This window comes from Balaenoptera musculus, chromosome 4 (assembly GCF_009873245.2).
Source record: "Balaenoptera musculus isolate JJ_BM4_2016_0621 chromosome 4, mBalMus1.pri.v3, whole genome shotgun sequence".
NCBI classification, from domain to species: domain Eukaryota; kingdom Metazoa; phylum Chordata; class Mammalia; order Artiodactyla; family Balaenopteridae; genus Balaenoptera; species Balaenoptera musculus.
Window position 1 is genome coordinate 61,860,394 of NC_045788.1, and position 17,732 is coordinate 61,878,125.

Sequence of the window (17,732 nt, forward strand, 5' to 3'; positions counted from 1 at the left end):
GGGCAATATAAACCTCTGCTTCCCAAGCACCATGGTGGCATTTATTCAGAAAGCCCCATAAGCTTGGCTTCTTTTCTAGAGATCCCCTGGCAGAGTTTATGGTGTCACACAGGGTTGCTTTTTAGATACTATACACTTCTGGGAATTGGGAAATGAGCCTTCAACTTGCACTTGACTTGTGCTTGTCCCTCCTGCTGTGTGAGCTCTAGGAGACTGACTCAAGCCACTTCCTGCATTTCCCCCTGACCTCCACAGGAGGGAGGCAGGAACCCACGCCTGGTGAAGCTTCCTGCTGAGCTGCTGAAGTGCTGGCTGTTTGCTCAGCTGTCACATCCAGGTCTCATCTTGTCTGACTGACCCGTCTGCACAGCCTTACCTGGGGTGTAAGGCTCTCCAAAGCTTCCTGTTAGCTTTTTCTCAGGGAGGGGGGATGTGTTGCCCACGAGAAGAACATCTTCCCCTCGCTTTGCAGGTAGCTTTTGGGTCCTCTCGTTTATTCTGTCTTTATACAGTCTCAGTTTTGTCTATTGCGTAGGAACTGCTTTTCTGAGAGACTTCTCATTCATTTCTCAAGAGTAAGGATCTCCTAAGAAAAGGAGATCAGAGCCCCATTAAGAATGATAATAAAGGGGGTAAAGAGACTAACCTTAGTTTGAGCAGAAAACCAAAGCTTTTTTCTGTCATAAGCCCTACCTCTGTTCAGAAGCTAGGCCAGGCCAGGCCTTTGCAGCATTATCATATGAGAAAGAGTATATAAAGAAATAGTAAGTTATAAATTGTGCAGAAAATAGACCAGAGATAACTAACTGCTCTGGTGAACATTATTAATAGTTAAAAAAAAATAGGTTTTGTAGTTTTATGGCATGTAGTAAAAAATTATACTTTTTCTGTCCTGCATGTCTCCCTTCACCAGGGCTTTGGGTTTCAGGTGAAAGCAGGAAATCTGGTAAAGGCATACCTCGGAGACATTGCAGGTTCAGTTCCAGACCACCACAATAAAGTGAATATCACAATAAAGCGAGTCACACAATTTTTTGTTTTTTTTTGGTTTCCCAGTTATGTTTACATGATACCGTAGTCTATTAACTGTAATAGCATTATGTCTAAAAACAAAAGCAATGTACATACCTTCGTTCAAAAATACTTTATTGCTAAAAAATGCTAACCATCATCTGACGACACAGGGTTGCCACAAACCTTCAATTTGTAAAAAATGCAGTATCTGTAAAGCATAATAAAATGAAGCGCAATAAAATGAGGTATGCCTGTATAGCTGCAGTTGTCTCCCAGGGCCTCTCCTCCGAGTAAGGGGATTGTACTTGGGAGGCAATGCTGATGTCGGCAGTGCCTGAGTACCTTACTCTTCCTGAGACAGATTCCGGAAGTGAGGGTGGGCTGCAACTAGAACACGGCTGGTAGAGTTGGGTGTGATAGCAGAGGGGTCAGGAAGCAGGGGTTGGAGCTGGACCGTGGGGATGGGCAAGGTTGGTGAAGGAGAGAAGAGTGTGTACTGTCCAGGAGGAGGATGGGCTGGGGAAGGAGACTCTACAGGCTGGAGGTAGGGTGGCAGGGAGTCCATGTCTGAAGTTTCCGGAGGAATATCCGGGGCTCTTAGGGCCCTGGGTGTGGGTCCAGGAAAGAGTCCGTGAATTCCACTCAGGGGTCCATGTGTCCTGTTCAGGTGTCCAGGGATTTGGTCTAGGGACCTGGAGGTTTGGTTCAGCAGACCAGGAATCTTGGCTCTGAATCCCTGCAGCCTGTTCAGAAGTCCAGAGCCAGTAGTTCTGGCTGAGACACTGGAGTTTGTCTCCAACAATCCAGAAGTCCTGTTTGGGAGCTTGTTCAGTGTGAGGAATGGAGAGGTGTTCCCCGGGACAGCTGTGGTAGGTGGGGCCCGCTTGGCACAGAGGGTGGGTCCCACTACAAGCAGCAGGAAACGCACCTTTCCTCGGAGCAGTCGTTGGAAGCTCAGGAAGATGGCACTGGGATCCTTTTGAGCTGTAGTCCTGCCCTGTGCAGAAAGCTGAGGGCAGAGGATGGGCCTGAGGCCAGAGACCTGGGCCAGATATCATGCCTCCCTGTCTATGTGGGAAAGATAAGGTACCAGAACCCAGGCTTTGTGGCTGGAGGGAGCACTCCTTAGCAGGTCAGCTCTTCCACCCTCAAGATTTCTAAAATTCCCCTTTCTTCCCTCAGGTCTTCTGAGGGGACCGAGTCAGAAAAGAAAGACAGCTTCTATAGTTCCCTTGACTGGGGACTTACCTGGGTTCCTAGGAGGCCCTGCAGGGCCCCAAGGAGGAGGCGGACCTGTCCAGAAAGCTGCACCAGTAGGGATGAGAGGCAAGTGGGTCCCAGTTGTCCCCGCGCTGCCATCACTGCCTCCAGCAGAAGGGTCGCGGCTCCCAGAACGTCCTGTGCCTTGGTCTGCTCCTGGGAAAGAGATGGAAAAGAGAAGCGGACAGCTTCAAAGGGTATGCTAATAGCGGGTGGGGAGCCTGTAAGAGTAGCCAGCAGAATGAATCATAGGAGCTGAGAATTGGACAGGACCTAGGTCCCACCCAGTACAGGAATTCCTTCAGTCTCCCGACAATTGGTCATCAGCCTCTGCTTGAATAACGCCAGTGTCCAGTAACGCAGCCTGGTCTCACATGTAATTTCAGTGAGAAAAGCTCTTTTTTTTTTTTTTCTTACATTGTGCTGAAATCTGCCCTATTATAGCTTTTACCTCTTGGTTCTAGTGCTGCAAATCTACTCTTTCTGCTACAAAACCAGGATCATATGATATAAAAAAAAATTAATGTAGATATAAGACCATCATAAAGATTATAAAGATGAAGGGAAGGGGCTTGCTGATAAATGGCAGAGCTGAAACTACAAGGGATCACTAGCAATTACCCTTCCTCCCTGGCCCAGTCCCCCAGAAGACCTGAGGGAAGCAAGGGAATTCTAGGTATCTTGAGGGTAGAGGAGCTGACCTTCTAAGCAGTGCTCCCTCCTGGTAGGTTTCCTGAGTGAGTCTCAGACTGAAGCACTTCATGCTCTACCACAAGACTGACACTCTTCTCCAAGCTAATCACACAAGCTTTATTATTTTTTTAAACCATTCCTCGCATAACATATTTTCTAACCTCTCACTGTTCAGGTTGCTTCCTCCTTTTGGAAACATGCTAGTTTAATATGGTCCCTCTGAGTAAATTAGCACGTTTCTAAAAGAGGGTGGCTAGTACTCAGTGCAGTAGTTTAAGTGCAGTCCACTCAGAATAGAGTTTTTTAGGAAGATTTCTACAATGTGGATGTTAAACATCTAAAGCCACCTATGATCCCTACCTTTTTAAGTAGCTACTCCAATAATGTTGTTACAGTGCTAAGTTTGGGGTCAATCCAACCCTCCCAGGTCCTTTTCATAGTAAGTACTAGGGCTAGAAGTTTATATGAGGGAAGTAGGGACACCGTGGCCTGAAAGCTGGAATAGGACTTTATTCAATTACTTTTCACATCTAGAATTTTATATACATCTCTGTTAAATTTCACCTTGTTTTTGACCTAGCCTTTTAGCAGTTTGAAACTTAATCCTGTTTTTTGTTATTTTAGCTGTGTGTCCCAGTCTTGTGTCATCTGAGGATGACAGATCAGTCTTGCTTCTTCACACTAACTTAAGAAGGTTGAACAGAAATAGGTCAAAGGCATGGCCATGAGAGACTTCTATCCAGCTTTTCATGGTGGTCAACTTTGACTCTATTTTACATACTGGACCACAAGCCATCATCTTGTCCAGAGGATATCCCCATAGTAGAATGTATGTTGGGTAAGGGTGGTCAAGCTGAAGGTGAGATCTTTTTAGGGAGCTCAGGAATTTTGAAAAATCCATGGGAATCAGTAGGAAACACATGAAGACAGGATTCGGGAAACCAAGGAAAAGGATGGCTTTCTTACTGTCTGGGTTTTCCATTCTCCCAAGCTGAAGTCCACAGCAGGCAGCCGGACGGGTGTGGACAAAGGGTTAACGTCTGGGCACTGGCTCTGTTGAAAAAGATTGGTAGGGGGATGGTGGAGAGGGCGCTGAAATAGAGGGGGTTATGGTGGCCCAATTACCAGGACAGGCTTCCATGAGTAATATAACCAGACTAGAGCTTTTAAGAGAGGGTTTGATTGTAAACCATAATCCTTGTAAAGGGGTGGTAATCAGGGGGTGGTGGTCTTACCGAAGACAATATTGGAAGAGTAGTGATTGGAGGGAATGAGAGGAAGTGATGGGAGTCAGGGTATCTCACCAGTTAGGTGGATAGTGGGGAGAGTGCTTGGGGATTCTCACCAGTCTGCTGTGAAGGACATGGGAGTCACGAAGCAGTTTATTTAGGAGTCGGGGGTCACAGGCAGGAGGAGCCGGGCTGGACAGAGTTAGTCTTGCAGTTAGGAGAAGCATGACCACGAGGAGCAATTCTTAGATGAGGAGAGGTGAGGTTGAAAGGGGTGGATAAGGAAGAAATCATTGTTGGGTGGTGGTCCAGGAATTCCCACTTAGGACCCAGACCTGAAATCCAGGGAATCTGCCGCTCAGAGGCCTTATTCCTGGGAGATTGAGGTCCCCCTGCCCCCGCACCACAGCACATCTCCTTTCTCTTTCCCCTCTACCAAGTTCTGATTTGGCCCTAGGTCTCTCAAGGGTTTTCTTACCAGTCAGCTCCATTCTGGCCAGGCTGTCTGGTTGGAGTGGCTCCCTGTATGGGGCCTCTCCCCTGAATCCGTCCTGGGGCCATGGAGGCGGCTTGGGCTCTTGCACTTCTGGGCAGAGTGGGGTGGGGCACAGGTGGGGCACAGGTGGGGCACAGGTGGGCCAAGGAGGAGGGTCTAGAATCTATCCTGCAAGTGACAGGAATAATGAACATTATCGAGTTTCAAGGAAAAGACTCTGCCTGGCTGGTGGAACAGATGCTGGGAGGGTGTGAGATGCTGACCAGCCTAGAACTGCTAAAGCTCGGACTGCTCCCACATCATCTTGTGATGGTAGCATACGACATCTCTTTGTCAGGGTTCCTCGGGACATCTGAGGCAGCTCTGGTGCCCCTGCCCCCTGCCGAGAGCAGCAGGACAGGATATATACACACACATCTAATTGGCCTCAAAGTCTGAGCAACCCTGTTTGGTTGGAGAAAATCTGGGATGGGGATAGAGAAGGGAAGCATTGTGGCACAAGCCTGGAGAAGAGATTGGAAATGGGATACAGGGCCAGGACGAGGAGCTAGCAAACATGTACAATGTGCTCAGGGGTAGCTTGGGGACTGGGGTTGAGGAGGGAAATTGGGCAAAAATGAAACTTAACTACTAAAGGTCGGTGATTAAAAGATTGAGGAGGTGGTGTGGGAGAAATTAACCTCTCATTCTTTTTCTATTTACCCCAACATACAAAGCCTCTTGGAGTTTTTCTTTGCACTCTAAGCTCTGAAATACTGGGTTATCCAAGGTGAAGAGATGGGCTAACAGTCCTGGAACTTCCTTCCTGAAGCAAGTTGCCCAGGAATGAGCACATGCTGGGTGAGACGATGCCCACCTTGCAGGGCTTACCTCGCCTTAGACACCTACCATATCTGTCTCCTAGCCTGCACCTTCCTCCCTGCCCCCTCTGCAGACCCCTTCCGGTTCCTTTGCAGGACCCCACACATGGCTTCCTCCTTCTTTCACAAGTTGTGCAAAGAGGCCTGCACCTGATTCAATATTGGGATTTCCTGTAGGTCTGTCAACATGCATGAGCCCTCCTCCCATTACCCTCTCCTTGTGCCCTGGCTTGCCTGGCCCAGCTTCCCCAGCCCCAGGATTCAGAACCTCGTGAGCTAACTAGGAATGACTGGGTAAGAATGGGGATTGGGGCTGTGTCCAGCTTGATGCTATGTTCCCTAAGTCCAAAAAACACCTCCTTTCTTATTTTCTCCCTGGGCCCATGTCCCCTTTCCTTAGGGCCAGCCGCGACTGTGCTGTATTCCACCAAGTCTGTGATCAGTCCCTCAGAACCCAGCACCCCACCCCCTACCCCTGCTCTGTCCTGCTCCTCCCATTCTGGGAAGGCTACACTCTTCTCGACAAAGGTCAGTGCCTGTAGGTTCCAGTTTGCCTGCCCCTCCCCCAGCAGAGAGCCCAATTCCTCTTTCCTGTCCTTCCTACCCTCACTTAACTCCAAACCTTGCTTGCCACTCACCGGGTGGAGAAGGGCTCCAGGACCCAGGTGCGGAGCAGGCGGCACTCTGGGGAGCAGATGGGTAGGAAAACAGGTGGCGCTGGGGCATAGCCCCTCCAGGGCAGTGGGGTCACACGCCTGCCCGGGCCACTTCTGCCCAATCAGAGAGCAGGGAGCCACTAGACACTGGCAATGGCCCCCGGAAGTGACGCCTTCTCCTCCCACCCGCGCAGGACCTGGAGCCCCTGCCTGGACCATGGTTCGCTAGCGGAGCCCCAGCTCCTCCACCCACGCACACCACACAGAAGATTTGAACAGGGGGATCTGTCTTTCCCTAGGAGATGGGAAACCTGGGACCTGGTTGGGGGAGAAGATGGGAGGGAAACAGGTTTTTTCCAGGAGGATTCTGGCAGGACACTTTTGTCCCTGAGGAAGGGCACGGAGGTCTGGCTTTAGACAGGTGGGTCTCTCAGTTCCTGGGTGTCCAGATTTCTTTTCCCTGGACACCACACCTGCTGCTAAAATCTACTAGGACTCTTGCTTTCCTGCTTTTCTCGCCAATAACCCTCTGGGGGTCATGTCTTATGCCCCCTTTGCAAGTGGGAATGTGGGTGTCGCCTGTATTACAGAAGACCCTGTCAGGGGTCAGTGTTACCAGGAAGCAGTTTGGACAGTTTGAGAGGCCTTCAAGCTGAGAGGGTGCCTGTGCTGGATTAAGCTGTGCTCAGGTACCACTCTGTTGGGGCCCAGTGGCTCCGATGGCTAAGCCCACTTATCTCTGTGCCAGTGCCCTCTTTGCCTGCCTGGTCTTTCTCCCTCTTCCATCTCCTACCACTCCACATGTGACAAGAGGAATAACCAGGCCCATGTGTCCCTGTCTTAGGAAAGACAGCTGCTGAACCTCCCCCGCAAATACCTCCCGCTGGCCCCCCTCTTCCTTTGGCCCTGGCTCTAGTTCCTTTGCTTTCCCCTCAGTCCCACTCTCCCCACAGTCCGTCCTCAGGGGCCTCCTGGCCTGACCTTGTTCCCATCACCCCCTCCCCCCCCAGTTCTTCCTCAGGCTGTCTCCTGCTCCTCCTCCCCAGGATGGGGCTGTCTGCTAAAGAGTATGGCCTAGATCCCGGAATTCTCCAGTTCAGCCAGACGAGATGCCTCCCAAGATTAGGAAGGAGGGTGCTGGGATGGTTGGGAGGATGGTGGGAGAGTGGGGGGTGGGCAGGGAGGCTATCATGACCAGGAAACCAAGACAAAAGAGGTTGTGGGTAGGGTGGAGAGGCAGAGGGTCCCCAGGGTGAAGGAAGAGGGTGGGAAAGTGCGTCAGGCTGGGGATGATGATGGTTGGATGGGCCTGAGCACAGGTAACAGTAGGGAGAGAAACACTGTCGCCAGACAGAAAGGGGATACTATCTGTTTCTGGCTAAGTTCCTATCCTGGGGAACAGTAGAATGAGGAGAGAGCTCAGAGAAGAGGTAGGACACAGGCTAGGCAGTGAGAGTGGTGTGGGGTTTGAGAGGTGCTGTGGGCCCAGCGTCAGGCGAAGATGAGTTGACGGGCCTTTTCTGCGCGTAGTCATCCTTAAAGACAATTCTTCATCCTTCCTGCAGGAACCCAGTCCTAGCCCAGTGGCCGGCCCAGGCCTCGGGCAGTCTCTGCCCCTCCCTGGTCTGGGGCTCCCATCCTGGGCCGGACACGCACCTCCTGGTCCAGCTTGGGAGGGGGTGCTCCAGACCCGCCTCTCCTCCCCTCTTTGCGCCCCCTGGTCCCTCCCCTCCCCCTCCCCTCCCCCTTCGCCTACAGCCCCTCCCTCCTCCCCTGCCCGGTTCCAGCCCCTCCCTCCCCTCCCCCATTCGCGATCCGGGCCGCTGCTGCTGGGCCGGACCCCCCGGGCTCAGCCCGGCCCCTCGCCGAGCCGCCGCCGCCGCCCCGTTTGCTGAGGAGGAGGCCCCCGGCCGGGGCGCCGGGCGCGGGGCATAAAACGGGCCAGAGCCGTCGCCCGGGGCACTAGAGCCGCGTACGGCCCGGGTCAGCGGCCGCCCGCCCGCCCGCGCTCCTCCCGGCCGCTCCTCCCGCCCCGCCCGGCGCGGCGCCGACTCCGCGGCCGCCCGACGAGCCCCTAGCCGCACAGCTCGGGCCCTGGCCCCGGCCCCCTCCCGCCGTACCGCCCCCGGCCCGGCCCTCCTCCCACCTCCCTCCTCCCTCTCCAGCTCCCTCCTCCCTCCCGCCTCCCCAGCTGTCCCGTTCGCGTCATGCCGAGCCTCCCGGCCCCGCCGGCCCCGCTGCTGCTCCTCGGGCTGCTGCTGCTCTGCTCCCGGCCGGCCCGCGGCGCCGGCCCCGAGCACCCAGCGCTGCCCATCCGGCCCGAGAAGGAGCCGCTGCCCATTCGGGGAGCAGCAGGTAGGTGGACGCCCCGGGGGAGGCGCGGGCGGGGAGTCCTGCTCGGGGCAAGTCTGCGCCCGCCCGGAGGGGGCGCCGGGCGCAGGTGGCTCGGTGCGGCGGGCGGCCCGGAGGGGTGGGCGGGGGCCGCGAGGCGCGTCGCGCCCGGGGACCCAGGGCCCGGCCGGCAGCGCCCGGGGCGGGCACACGGCAGGAGGGGGACAGCTGCCTCCAGCCAAGTCCGTCCCCGCAGGCTGCTCCTTCGGCGGGAAGGTCTATGCCTTGGACGAGACGTGGCACCCGGACCTGGGGGAGCCCTTCGGGGTGATGCGCTGCGTGTTGTGTGCCTGCGAGGCGGTGAGTGGACCCAATGGCCGTGGCCGGGGCCCTCGCGGGTCGGGGACCGCTGGGGTCTTGGGACGTCGGAGGGACTCGAAGTTGCTGAAGAAAGAGAAGTCAGTCTGCAGATATTTGGGATATTTTTCTGACGGAGGAAGCGGGGAGGAAGCGCCCCCTTCAAGTCTCAGGTGTTGCCTATTATTGATCACCCACTGTGTGGCAGGCTCTTTGCCAACTCCATTTCATCTGTCTCTCGCTTAACTCCTAGTACAACCATGCTGGATAGATACTATCATTACTCCCATTTTTCAGATAGGGACCCTACGGCCCAGAGAGGTTAAGTAACTTGTCTAGAGTTATGCAGCTTGTATGTAACAGAGCAGTCTCACCCCGTGGGACGACCTTGCCCTGGTCCCGTGCCTCCTCCCGGCTCGCCTTTGAGTCTCACCAACGGCGTCTTGCCCTCACTCGGTTTTCCCGTCTTCTCTGCGAGCAGCCTCAGTGGGGTCGCCGCGCAAGGGGCGCGGGCAGGGTCAGCTGCAAGAACATCAAACCTGAGTGCCCAACCCTGGCCTGCGGGCAGCCGCGCCAGCTGCCTGGACACTGCTGCCAGACCTGCCCCCAGGGTAAGGCCCGCTCCGCGGTGAGAGGAGGGCAGCAGGGCCGCGATGCTTGGTCCTGGGCCACGCGGATGGAGCGAATGGAGCGGCCAAGTGGCCCTCCTCGTGCCCAGGTGAAACCCGCGTCCCCCACCCCCGGTGCAGAGCGCAGCGGTCTGGAAAAGCAGCCGACGGGCCTGGCCTTCGAGTACCCGCGGGACCCAGAGCACCGAAGCTACAGCGACCGCGGGGAGCCGGGAGCTGAGGATCGGGGGCGTGGAGACGGCCACACGGGTAGGCAGGGGCTGGGTAAGTGAGGACTGGGGTCATGGTTGGGGCCGGGCTACAACAGCGGGTGACGGTACTAGGGATATCTTCCTTCCCTCACAGACTTCGTGGCGCTGCTGACAGGGCCAAGGTCACAAGCGGTGGCACGGGCCCGAGTGTCACTGCTGCGCTCTAGTCTGCGGTTCTCCATCTCCTACCGGCGGTGAGAAAGGGGAAGGAGGGAGGAGGGGTCAGCTGGGGGCCAGGGAGGGAGAATTGGGAGAGGCTGGAGGGGTTGCTTCTGGCCTAGGCTCAGAGTCCGTGCTCAGGGGACTCTCATTTCCAGGCTGGACCGCCCTACCCGAATCCGCTTCTCAGACTCCACTGGCAGCATCCTGTTTGAACACCCTGCAGCCCCTACCCAAGATGGCCTGGTGAGATGATGCCGTTTATGAGTGCTTATCCAGTCTGGGCGCTGTGCTGAGAGCATGTTCTGCATTACCTGCTTGGGTCCTCACAACAGCCCAGTGGGAGAAAGGCACTGACATTATGATGCCCATTTTACAGATGAGGGAACTGAGGCTCAGTAGCAGAATGTGACTTGCTCAAGGTCACACAGCTAGTAAGTGGTGGAGCCAGGATTTGGACCCTGGCATCTGGCTCCAGGGCCCCTTCTCAAACTTCCTAAGAGGGCCTGGGGGCAGCTTCCCATATTCCTTCCTCACCAGACATGGGCCTCTCAGCAGGCCTGTCCTGCATTCTGAGCAGAGTCGTCTTGTCTCTCTGCTCCAGGTCTGTGGTGTGTGGCGAGCAGTGCCTCGGTTGTCTCTGCGGCTCCTTAGGGCAGAACAGCTGCATGTGGCACTCGTGACACCCAGTCACCCTTCAGGGGAGGTCTGGGGGCCTCTCATCCGGCATCGAGCCCTGGCCGCAGGTGAGGGGAGCAAACAGCTCCTGGACGTGAAGTTTGGAGTCTTCTCTACCCCCAGGAATGGAGTGGGCTGAGGAGGGGACTTTCTGGTGGGCTCTCATGGTCCTTTCTCCCACAGAGACCTTCAGTGCCATCCTGACCCTGGAAGGCCCCCCACAGCAGGGCATAGGGGGCATTGCCCTCCTCACGCTCAGTGACACAGAGGACTCCTTGCATTTTTTGCTGCTCTTCCGTGGGCTGCTGGAAGCCAGGAGTGGGGGTAAGTGGGATGGGGGCAGCACATGTGAGGAGGGTAGGGAGATCACCTATGTTTCAGAGGTATCCACATGTGCGGCTGTTGCAGGACCAGCCCAGGTTCCCTTGCGGCTCCAGATTCTACACCAGGGGAAGCTACTACGAGAGCTCCAGGCCAATGCCTCAGCCCAGGTGAGCAAGGGTCTGGCTGTTACTGCCACGGGCTCTGGCCTCTTGCTGTGCCCACCATACCCTGCTCTGCCCTCAGGAGCCGGGCTTTGCTGAAGTGCTGCCCAACCTGACAGCCCAGGAGATGGACTGGCTGGTGCTGGGGGAGCTGCAGATGGCCCTGGAGAGGGCAAGTGGGCCAGGGCTGCGCATCAGTGGACACATTGCTGCCAGGCAGAGCTGTGATGGTGAGGCAGGGCGAAGCCTGGCACCCCGGGCACACACAACTGAGAGGCACAGAGAAGTGCCAGAGGAGGGGCCGGGGGGGGTATAGGAGGGGATCCTGGGGGCTGGGGGTGTGAATGGCCATGCAGCAAGCCTGCCTCCACCTGTCTTGCCCCTCTGCAGTTCTGCAAAGTGTCCTTTGTGGGGCCGATGCCCTGATCCCCGTTCAGACAGGTGCAGCCGGCTCAGCCAGCCTTACACTGCTAGGAAACGGCTCCCTGATCTACCAAGTAAGAGTTGGGGGATGGAGGAGGTGGGAGGGCAGCAGGGCAGGGCGGGGCTTTGGCCTGCAATGGTTCAGGGCCCAGGCCTTCTCCGCTACTCCAATTTGCCCTCCCTGACCCTGCCCTCCAGGTACAGGTGGTAGGTACAGGCAGTGAGGTGGTGGCCATGACGCTGGAGACCAAGCCTCAGCGGAGGAACCAGCACACTGTCCTGTGCCACATGGCTGGACTCCAGCTGGGAGGATACATGGTGAGTGCTTCAGGCAGAGCAGAGCTGCAGGTCCCAGGCACCAGAGCTGACAGTGCGGGGGGCTGTGGGAAGCCATGTTGGATGAGCAGGGATGTTCTGCATCGTTCACTCACTCACAGGCTCTCTCACTGATGCATTGATTCACTGGACACATTTTTAGTGAGCCTCAGGCTAAAGACTGCAGTACAAAGAAAATCAGGTGTGGCCCCTGTCTTCCAGAAGCTCATGTCAAGTGGAAGGAGTTACACAGGGAGACCAGTGCAGCAGATCATATAACAGTAAACGTGATAGCAGTGGCTGCCATTTATTGACCCTTTCTATGTGTCACAAACTGTACTGGTTGTCTTGCTTCTGTTATTTTTGGCCCTCACAGTACTCATTTAATAGATGGCGAAGTGAAGGATCAGAGAGATTAAGTAACTCCTCAAGATGGGTGCATAGGTAGGAAGTGGCAGGGAAGGGACTTGAACCTGGGCCTGCCAGGTTCTTATCCAGTGTTACTGGTGTGTGGAAGTGTGTATGGGTTTAGTGGGGGCACAAAACATGGAAAGGGTTCAGAATCTCGGGCTTGTGTGAAAACTGAGGAGGGGTTCATCTGGGACCTGGCAGGCTACAGCTGGGGCTCACCCTTCCCTGCCCCCCAGGCTGTGGGTGTCTGCCCTGGGCTGGGTGCCCGGGGGGCTCATATGCTGCTGCAGAATGAGCTGTTCCTGAACGTGGGCACCAAGGACTTCCCAGATGGAGAGCTGCGGGGGCACGTGGCTGCCCTGCCCTACAGTGGGCACAGCGCCCGCCATGATAGTGAGTGCTCCAGGGGTCTGCCTGCCCTTTGGTGTCCTCTAACCTGTGACTCAAGCATGTGAGGGATGGTGCCAGAGGGCCAGAGCCTGGCGTGCTGTCTTTCTCTGTGCCTGAGCTCCAGGTGGCATCTGGAGAAGGTGGGGATGTATAGGGTGGCCCTGCCGGGAGACCCTCCCTGTTACCACACACGGTGCAGGGCTCTCACTTGCTGCTGCCCCAGCCCTGGGCCTGTGGACAGTGCCTGGCAGCTTGTGGAGTCCGTGTTGGGGGAGACGGGGAATGCCGGGATTGAGTCGCTGCTCTAGGCCACCTTCTCATCTGTCACCTCTCCTCTGTCTGGATCCAGCACTACCTGTGCCCCTGGCAGGAGCCCTGGTGTTGCCCCCCGTGCAGAGCCAGGCAGCAGGGCATGCCTGGCTCTCCCTGGATACCCACTGTCACCTGCACTATGAAGTGCTGCTGGCTGGGCTTGGTGGCTCAGAGCAGGGCACCATCACTGCCCACCTCCTCGGGCCTCCTGGGATGCCAGGGCCCCGGCGGCTGCTGAAGGGATTCTATGGCCCAGAGGTGAGGACGTGATGGTGGGAGGCAGTTTGGAAAAGATCTACTTTCTCGCATGAAAGGCTGTGTGGGCCTTTGTCAGGAGAAGCAGAGAGCAGGCAGCCTCAGGAGTCAGACAGACCTGGGTATGAATCTGACTCAGCCTTTTATTATCCATCCTCTCTCCTGCATCCTACTCTGGTGGGATCTCTTGGATAGTATGTAATATCCTGAACCTCCAGAGGGGTATGTGGGATGGACCAAGCCCTCGACGTGGGGTGGGTTGCCATGGAATCGGGGCCAGAGAGACCTGGCTTCTGTGCTCTACGCCATTGCTGCTGGGCTTTGCTATCCTGGAGGCCTTACTTAATCTCCCTGGGCCTCAGTGTCCTTACCCACGAATTGGGAGTGGTAGGCTCAGCCCTAGAGTGCCTTGTTCCCGTCCCTGATTCTGTCTACTCACAGGCCCAGGGCGTGGTGAAGGATCTGGAGCCTGAGCTGCTGCGGCACCTGGCACAGGGCTCTGCCTCCTTGCTGATCACCACCAAGGGTAGCCCCCAAGGGGAGCTGCAAGGGCAGGTAGGCAGGCAGTGCGGGCCGGAGGGGGTGGTCCAGGGTTGGGCTAGCACTGTGTGCCTTAGTCAGTCCCTTGCTTTCTCTGAACCCCGGGGCCGGTAGAATCACACACACTCCCTCCTGGCTGGTCGGGAGGATGAAGCCAGACGAGGTACTTAATGAGGCTAGCAGCTGACCATCTGTCCTTGGCAGCTGGGATGCTTGCTGTGGATAATAGCATCCTCCTGGGGTGCAGGGGCGCTCAGGGTGTCTTGGGCTGACTGGCCGCTGCTGGTGGAGACGCAAGGGGGAGCCCGGGCGCTGCCTCAACCTGCCTCTCCTCTCAGGTGCACATCACCAACCAGTGCGAGGCGGGCGGCCTGCGCCTGGCGGCGGCAGGGGCCGAAGAAGTGCGGGTGCCCGGGGCTCTGGATGCAGTGGTGGCCGAGGCGGCTGCGCTGCCCGCTGTGCTGGGCCCAGACGCCCCAGCGCCAGCCAAACCTGGTGGCCCCGGGCGGCTCCGAGACCCCAACACCTGCTTCTTCGAGGGGCAGCAGCGCCCCCATGGGGCTCGCTGGGCTCCTAACTATGACCCGCTCTGCTCGCTCTGCACCTGCCAGGTAGGAGGCCCTGGAAGGGCACACTGGGGCCTGGGTTCTGGGGCAGGATCGCAGTCAACCCCCAACCCCTCCCTGTAGAGACGCACGGTGATCTGTGACCCCATGGTGTGCCCACCACCCAGCTGCCCAAGCCCGGTGCAGGCGCCGGACCAGTGCTGCCCTGTGTGCCTGGGTGAGTGCCCTGCAGGAGCAGAGAGGGTAATGGAGGGTCCACCGCGTGGGGGTGAGGCCTCTGGGGAGGGAAGGAGGGGGCCACCGTCTGCTTTCACTACTTCTTTGGATCCACAGAGAAGCAAGATGTCGGAGACCTGCCGGGGCTGCCGAAGAACAGGGACCCTGGAGAGGGTGAGCAGAAGTGGGCGTGGAGGGGTAGGGAACCCAGAGGAGCTGTTGGGTGGGGACGGGGGCGGGGGGATGGGAGGGGAGAGTGTATATGGGGGCGGAGGGAGGCTGAGGGGCACAGGTTACAAGTGACACCTGATGGGCTTCATCAGATTCACTGGCCCACAAGTGGGCCCTGGGGTTAGACTACTGCGGGGTTGGCCTGAGGCTCAAGCCTTGGTTGTGGGCCCAGCCAATGAACTCAGTGCTAATGGCAGCTGGGCACTGTCCCCCACCAGGCTGCTATTTTGATGGCGACCGGAGCTGGCGGGCAGCGGGCACCCGGTGGCACCCTGTCGTGCCCCCATTTGGCTTAATTAAGTGCGCTGTCTGCACCTGCAAGGTATGGCCGCCCAGTCTTCTCTGGTGCTGGAACCCAGCGAGTCTGCAGAGCTGGGGAGGGGGCTGCTAGGAGAGGAAAGCCCAGTCTTGGTGAGGAGGGCTCAGGGATCAAAATAACATGAGAAGAGTTCCCTGGGCTCTGAGAGCTGGCTTCCTACATATAGGAAAAGGGCACAGGCTGATTTGGGTGTGAACTCTGGCTCTGCCAGCTGACTAGCTCCATGTAACCCTGGGCACTTTCTGTGCGTCCCTGAGTCTCACTTTCCTCTCCCATAAGCAGATGTGGTAGCACCTACCTTGCAGGGCCACAATGAGAATTTGAGTTCAGGTACATAAAAAGCCCCAGCCCAGGGCCTCTGAGTAAAAGGCCATGGATGTATTACTTTTGAGGTATGGGAAAGGAGAGGGAGGAAGCAGGAGGCTTATGTGCTCCTCCTTTTTCCTGATACCCCTCACTCAATGGATCCCTACAGGGGGGCACTGGAGAGGTGCACTGTGAGAAGGTGCAGTGTCCCCGGCTGGCCTGTGCCCAGCCTGTCCGTGCCAACCCCACTGACTGCTGCAAACAGTGTCCAGGTGAGGGGGGTGGGCACTGAGGCTTCTTGGGGCAGATAAGGCTTTTTGTCCTTGTCCTGGGTCGGGGGGGGGGATGCATGGTGAGGGGATGCCTAGTGAGGGTGGATGGAAGGGATGTCTCAGCTAATTCAGTATTTACCCAGCATTGCTCTGTGCCTAGCCTGGAGCCAGGGATCTACACACGCTGGAAAGAATGTGCATGTGTTAGTGGACTGTGATGGGATCCAGTTCCTGTCCCATCCATCCACCCATCCACCCACCCACCCACCCATCCATCCATCCATCCACCCACCCATCCATCCATCCATCCATCCTTCCATCCTTCCATCCTTCCATCCTTCCATCCTTCCATCCATCCATCCATCCATCCATCCATCCATCCATCCAAATTTATCACCTACTAAGTGCCAGAAACTGCTGGGTGACGAATAAAACCTGGATGGCCCTCACAGAGCTCACATCTACTGACCTCTTCCTCCTTGCCTCCTTCTCTCCCTGCCAACAGTGGGGTCAGGGGCCCACCCCCAGCTGGGGGACCCCATGCAGGCTGATGGGCCCCGGGGCTGCCGTTTTGCAGGGCAGTGGTTCCCGGAGAGCCAGAGCTGGCACCCTTCGGTGCCCCCCTTTGGGGAGATGAGCTGCATCACCTGCAGATGTGGGGTAAGTGAGGGCTTGTGTGAGGCGGGCACTGGGGACCTGGCCTGGGGGAGGGCAACTTCCCAGGGAGGGCAGGCTCCTGGGGGCGGGCTTCCCCCAAGAGGCTGAAGGCCGCTGTGCCCCAGCGCCTCAGGGACCCTCAGGATCTGGTCTGTCCTGCACCAGGCAGGGGTGCCCCACTGTGAGCGGGATGACTGTTCACTGCCACTGTCCTGCGGCCCAGGGAAGGAGAGCCGCTGCTGCTCCCACTGCACACCCCGGCGGCGGTGTAAGTGAGGGGTCTGGGGCAGCAGCTCCCGGCTGCCTGTGGGACGCCTGGGGAGGGAAGGGAGCCCCTGCCACGTGGCGGGAATAGCGCCCACTGCTGCACAAGTGCCACCCCGTCCCCCCGTCACAGCAAACTTGTGGACTTGTTCTCGATTACCTTTTCTTTAGGAATGAGATTTCTGACGCTCAGAGGAATCGGGCAACTAGGCTAAAGTCATGCAACTGGTGTGTGCTGACTTGCTTAAAACATTCTGACCTTTCTGGGACCAGAACAGAGGAGCTCTGCTGTGCCCTCCCTGCCACCCCACTCCCTCACTCCTCTTCTAAAGTTCACTCCCTCTGTCTCCAGCAGTTGCAGACACCAGGACAGTTCCAGAGCTGGAGAAAGAAGCTGAAGGCTCCTAGGGAGCAGCCAGAAGGCCGCGTGACCAAGAGGATGGGGCCTGGGCTGGGGGAGGAGGGGCGCCGAGGACCCCGCATTCTCCTGCGGGAAATCCAGTGCCTTTGGCCCCTCTTTTCTGCCTCTTCTCCCTCCCCCACTACCTCTGGGAACCACAACTCCACAAGGGGGAGGGGTAGCCAGGGCCGACCAGTGCCATGTCCACTCCAGCTTCGGCCTTGTCACCCTCTCGCCTCTGCCTTGGAAGCCCAACCCCTTTCCTTCTGTACATAATGTCACTGGCTTGTTGGGATTTTTAATTTATCCTCACTCAGCACCAAGGGTCCCCCCACTTCACTCCTGCTGCCCCTGAGCTGAGCAGAGTCATTATTGGAGATTTTTGTATTTATTAAAACTTTTTTTTCCAGTCTTTGGGCTAGTGGTTGTTTCTTTGTGACCAGGGGCCTGAGTGAGCCCCAGTGGAGAAGGGTCTGAGGGTAGGCAGGGAGAGAGAGGGCCACCGGCTCCTGGGGCTTCCCTCTGACCCTTGGGGAGCGGGAAGAGCCCCGGGGAAGGGGACAGGATGGCACAGCAGGGGGATGGCATGCCCGGATTCCGCAGAGGGGCTTGGGCCGTCTTTGACATGGAATAGAGCTTCAAGAACTCAGGCAACCTGAAGCAGGATTTGGACACTAGTTTCCAGTGACCTGCCCGGGCTGGCATTTTTGCTGAGTATTATAGTGTCTCACAACTGTTGCTGGTAGGATTTTTTTTT

General features: G+C 57.0%; 2 protein-coding genes across 19 annotated transcripts; one reads left to right on the forward strand and one right to left on the reverse strand.

Annotated features, from left to right (window-relative positions):
- Positions 1 to 1,195: 1,195 nt before the first annotated feature.
- THPO (thrombopoietin) lies at positions 1,196 to 7,357 on the reverse strand. Of its 5 annotated transcripts, XM_036850255.1 has the most exons (7): positions 6,191 to 6,284; positions 4,675 to 4,860; positions 4,313 to 4,440; positions 3,934 to 4,020; positions 2,263 to 2,430; positions 1,943 to 2,023; positions 1,196 to 1,826 (listed from the first exon to the last, which is right to left on the reverse strand). In XM_036850255.1, the coding sequence occupies exons 2-7, from the start codon at positions 4,685 to 4,687 to the stop codon at positions 1,443 to 1,445; spliced, it is 861 nt and encodes a 286-aa protein (XP_036706150.1). In that variant the 5' UTR covers positions 4,688 to 4,860; positions 6,191 to 6,284; the 3' UTR covers positions 1,196 to 1,442. The 5 variants fall into 5 exon arrangements, with proteins under 5 accessions (XP_036706150.1, XP_036706149.1, XP_036706148.1 ...); XM_036850254.1 differs by lacking the exons at positions 4,313 to 4,440; positions 4,675 to 4,860 and having other exon boundaries at positions 6,191 to 7,357; XM_036850253.1 differs by lacking the exon at positions 4,675 to 4,860 and having other exon boundaries at positions 1,196 to 2,023; positions 6,191 to 6,398.
- A 992-nt stretch (positions 7,358 to 8,349) lies between these two features.
- On the forward strand, positions 8,350 to 17,377 carry CHRD (chordin). Of its 14 annotated transcripts, XR_005019810.1 has the most exons (24): positions 8,350 to 8,563; positions 8,796 to 8,899; positions 9,378 to 9,507; positions 9,646 to 9,789; positions 9,871 to 9,970; positions 10,094 to 10,181; positions 10,540 to 10,681; positions 10,797 to 10,937; positions 11,022 to 11,104; positions 11,181 to 11,328; positions 11,489 to 11,595; positions 11,720 to 11,839; positions 12,484 to 12,640; positions 12,987 to 13,207; positions 13,646 to 13,759; positions 14,083 to 14,355; positions 14,434 to 14,527; positions 14,644 to 14,700; positions 14,976 to 15,079; positions 15,552 to 15,654; positions 16,160 to 16,314; positions 16,477 to 16,579; positions 16,747 to 16,803; positions 16,928 to 17,069. XR_005019810.1 is itself a non-coding variant. In XM_036851864.1 (23 exons), the coding sequence occupies exons 1-23, from the start codon at positions 8,416 to 8,418 to the stop codon at positions 16,981 to 16,983; spliced, it is 2,892 nt and encodes a 963-aa protein (XP_036707759.1). In that variant the 5' UTR covers positions 8,350 to 8,415; the 3' UTR covers positions 16,984 to 17,121. The 14 variants fall into 14 exon arrangements, 12 of the variants coding, with proteins under 12 accessions (XP_036707759.1, XP_036707761.1, XP_036707762.1 ...); XM_036851864.1 differs by lacking the exon at positions 16,747 to 16,803 and having other exon boundaries at positions 16,928 to 17,121; XM_036851866.1 differs by lacking the exon at positions 16,747 to 16,803 and having other exon boundaries at positions 16,931 to 17,121.
- Positions 17,378 to 17,732: the final 355 nt, after the last annotated feature.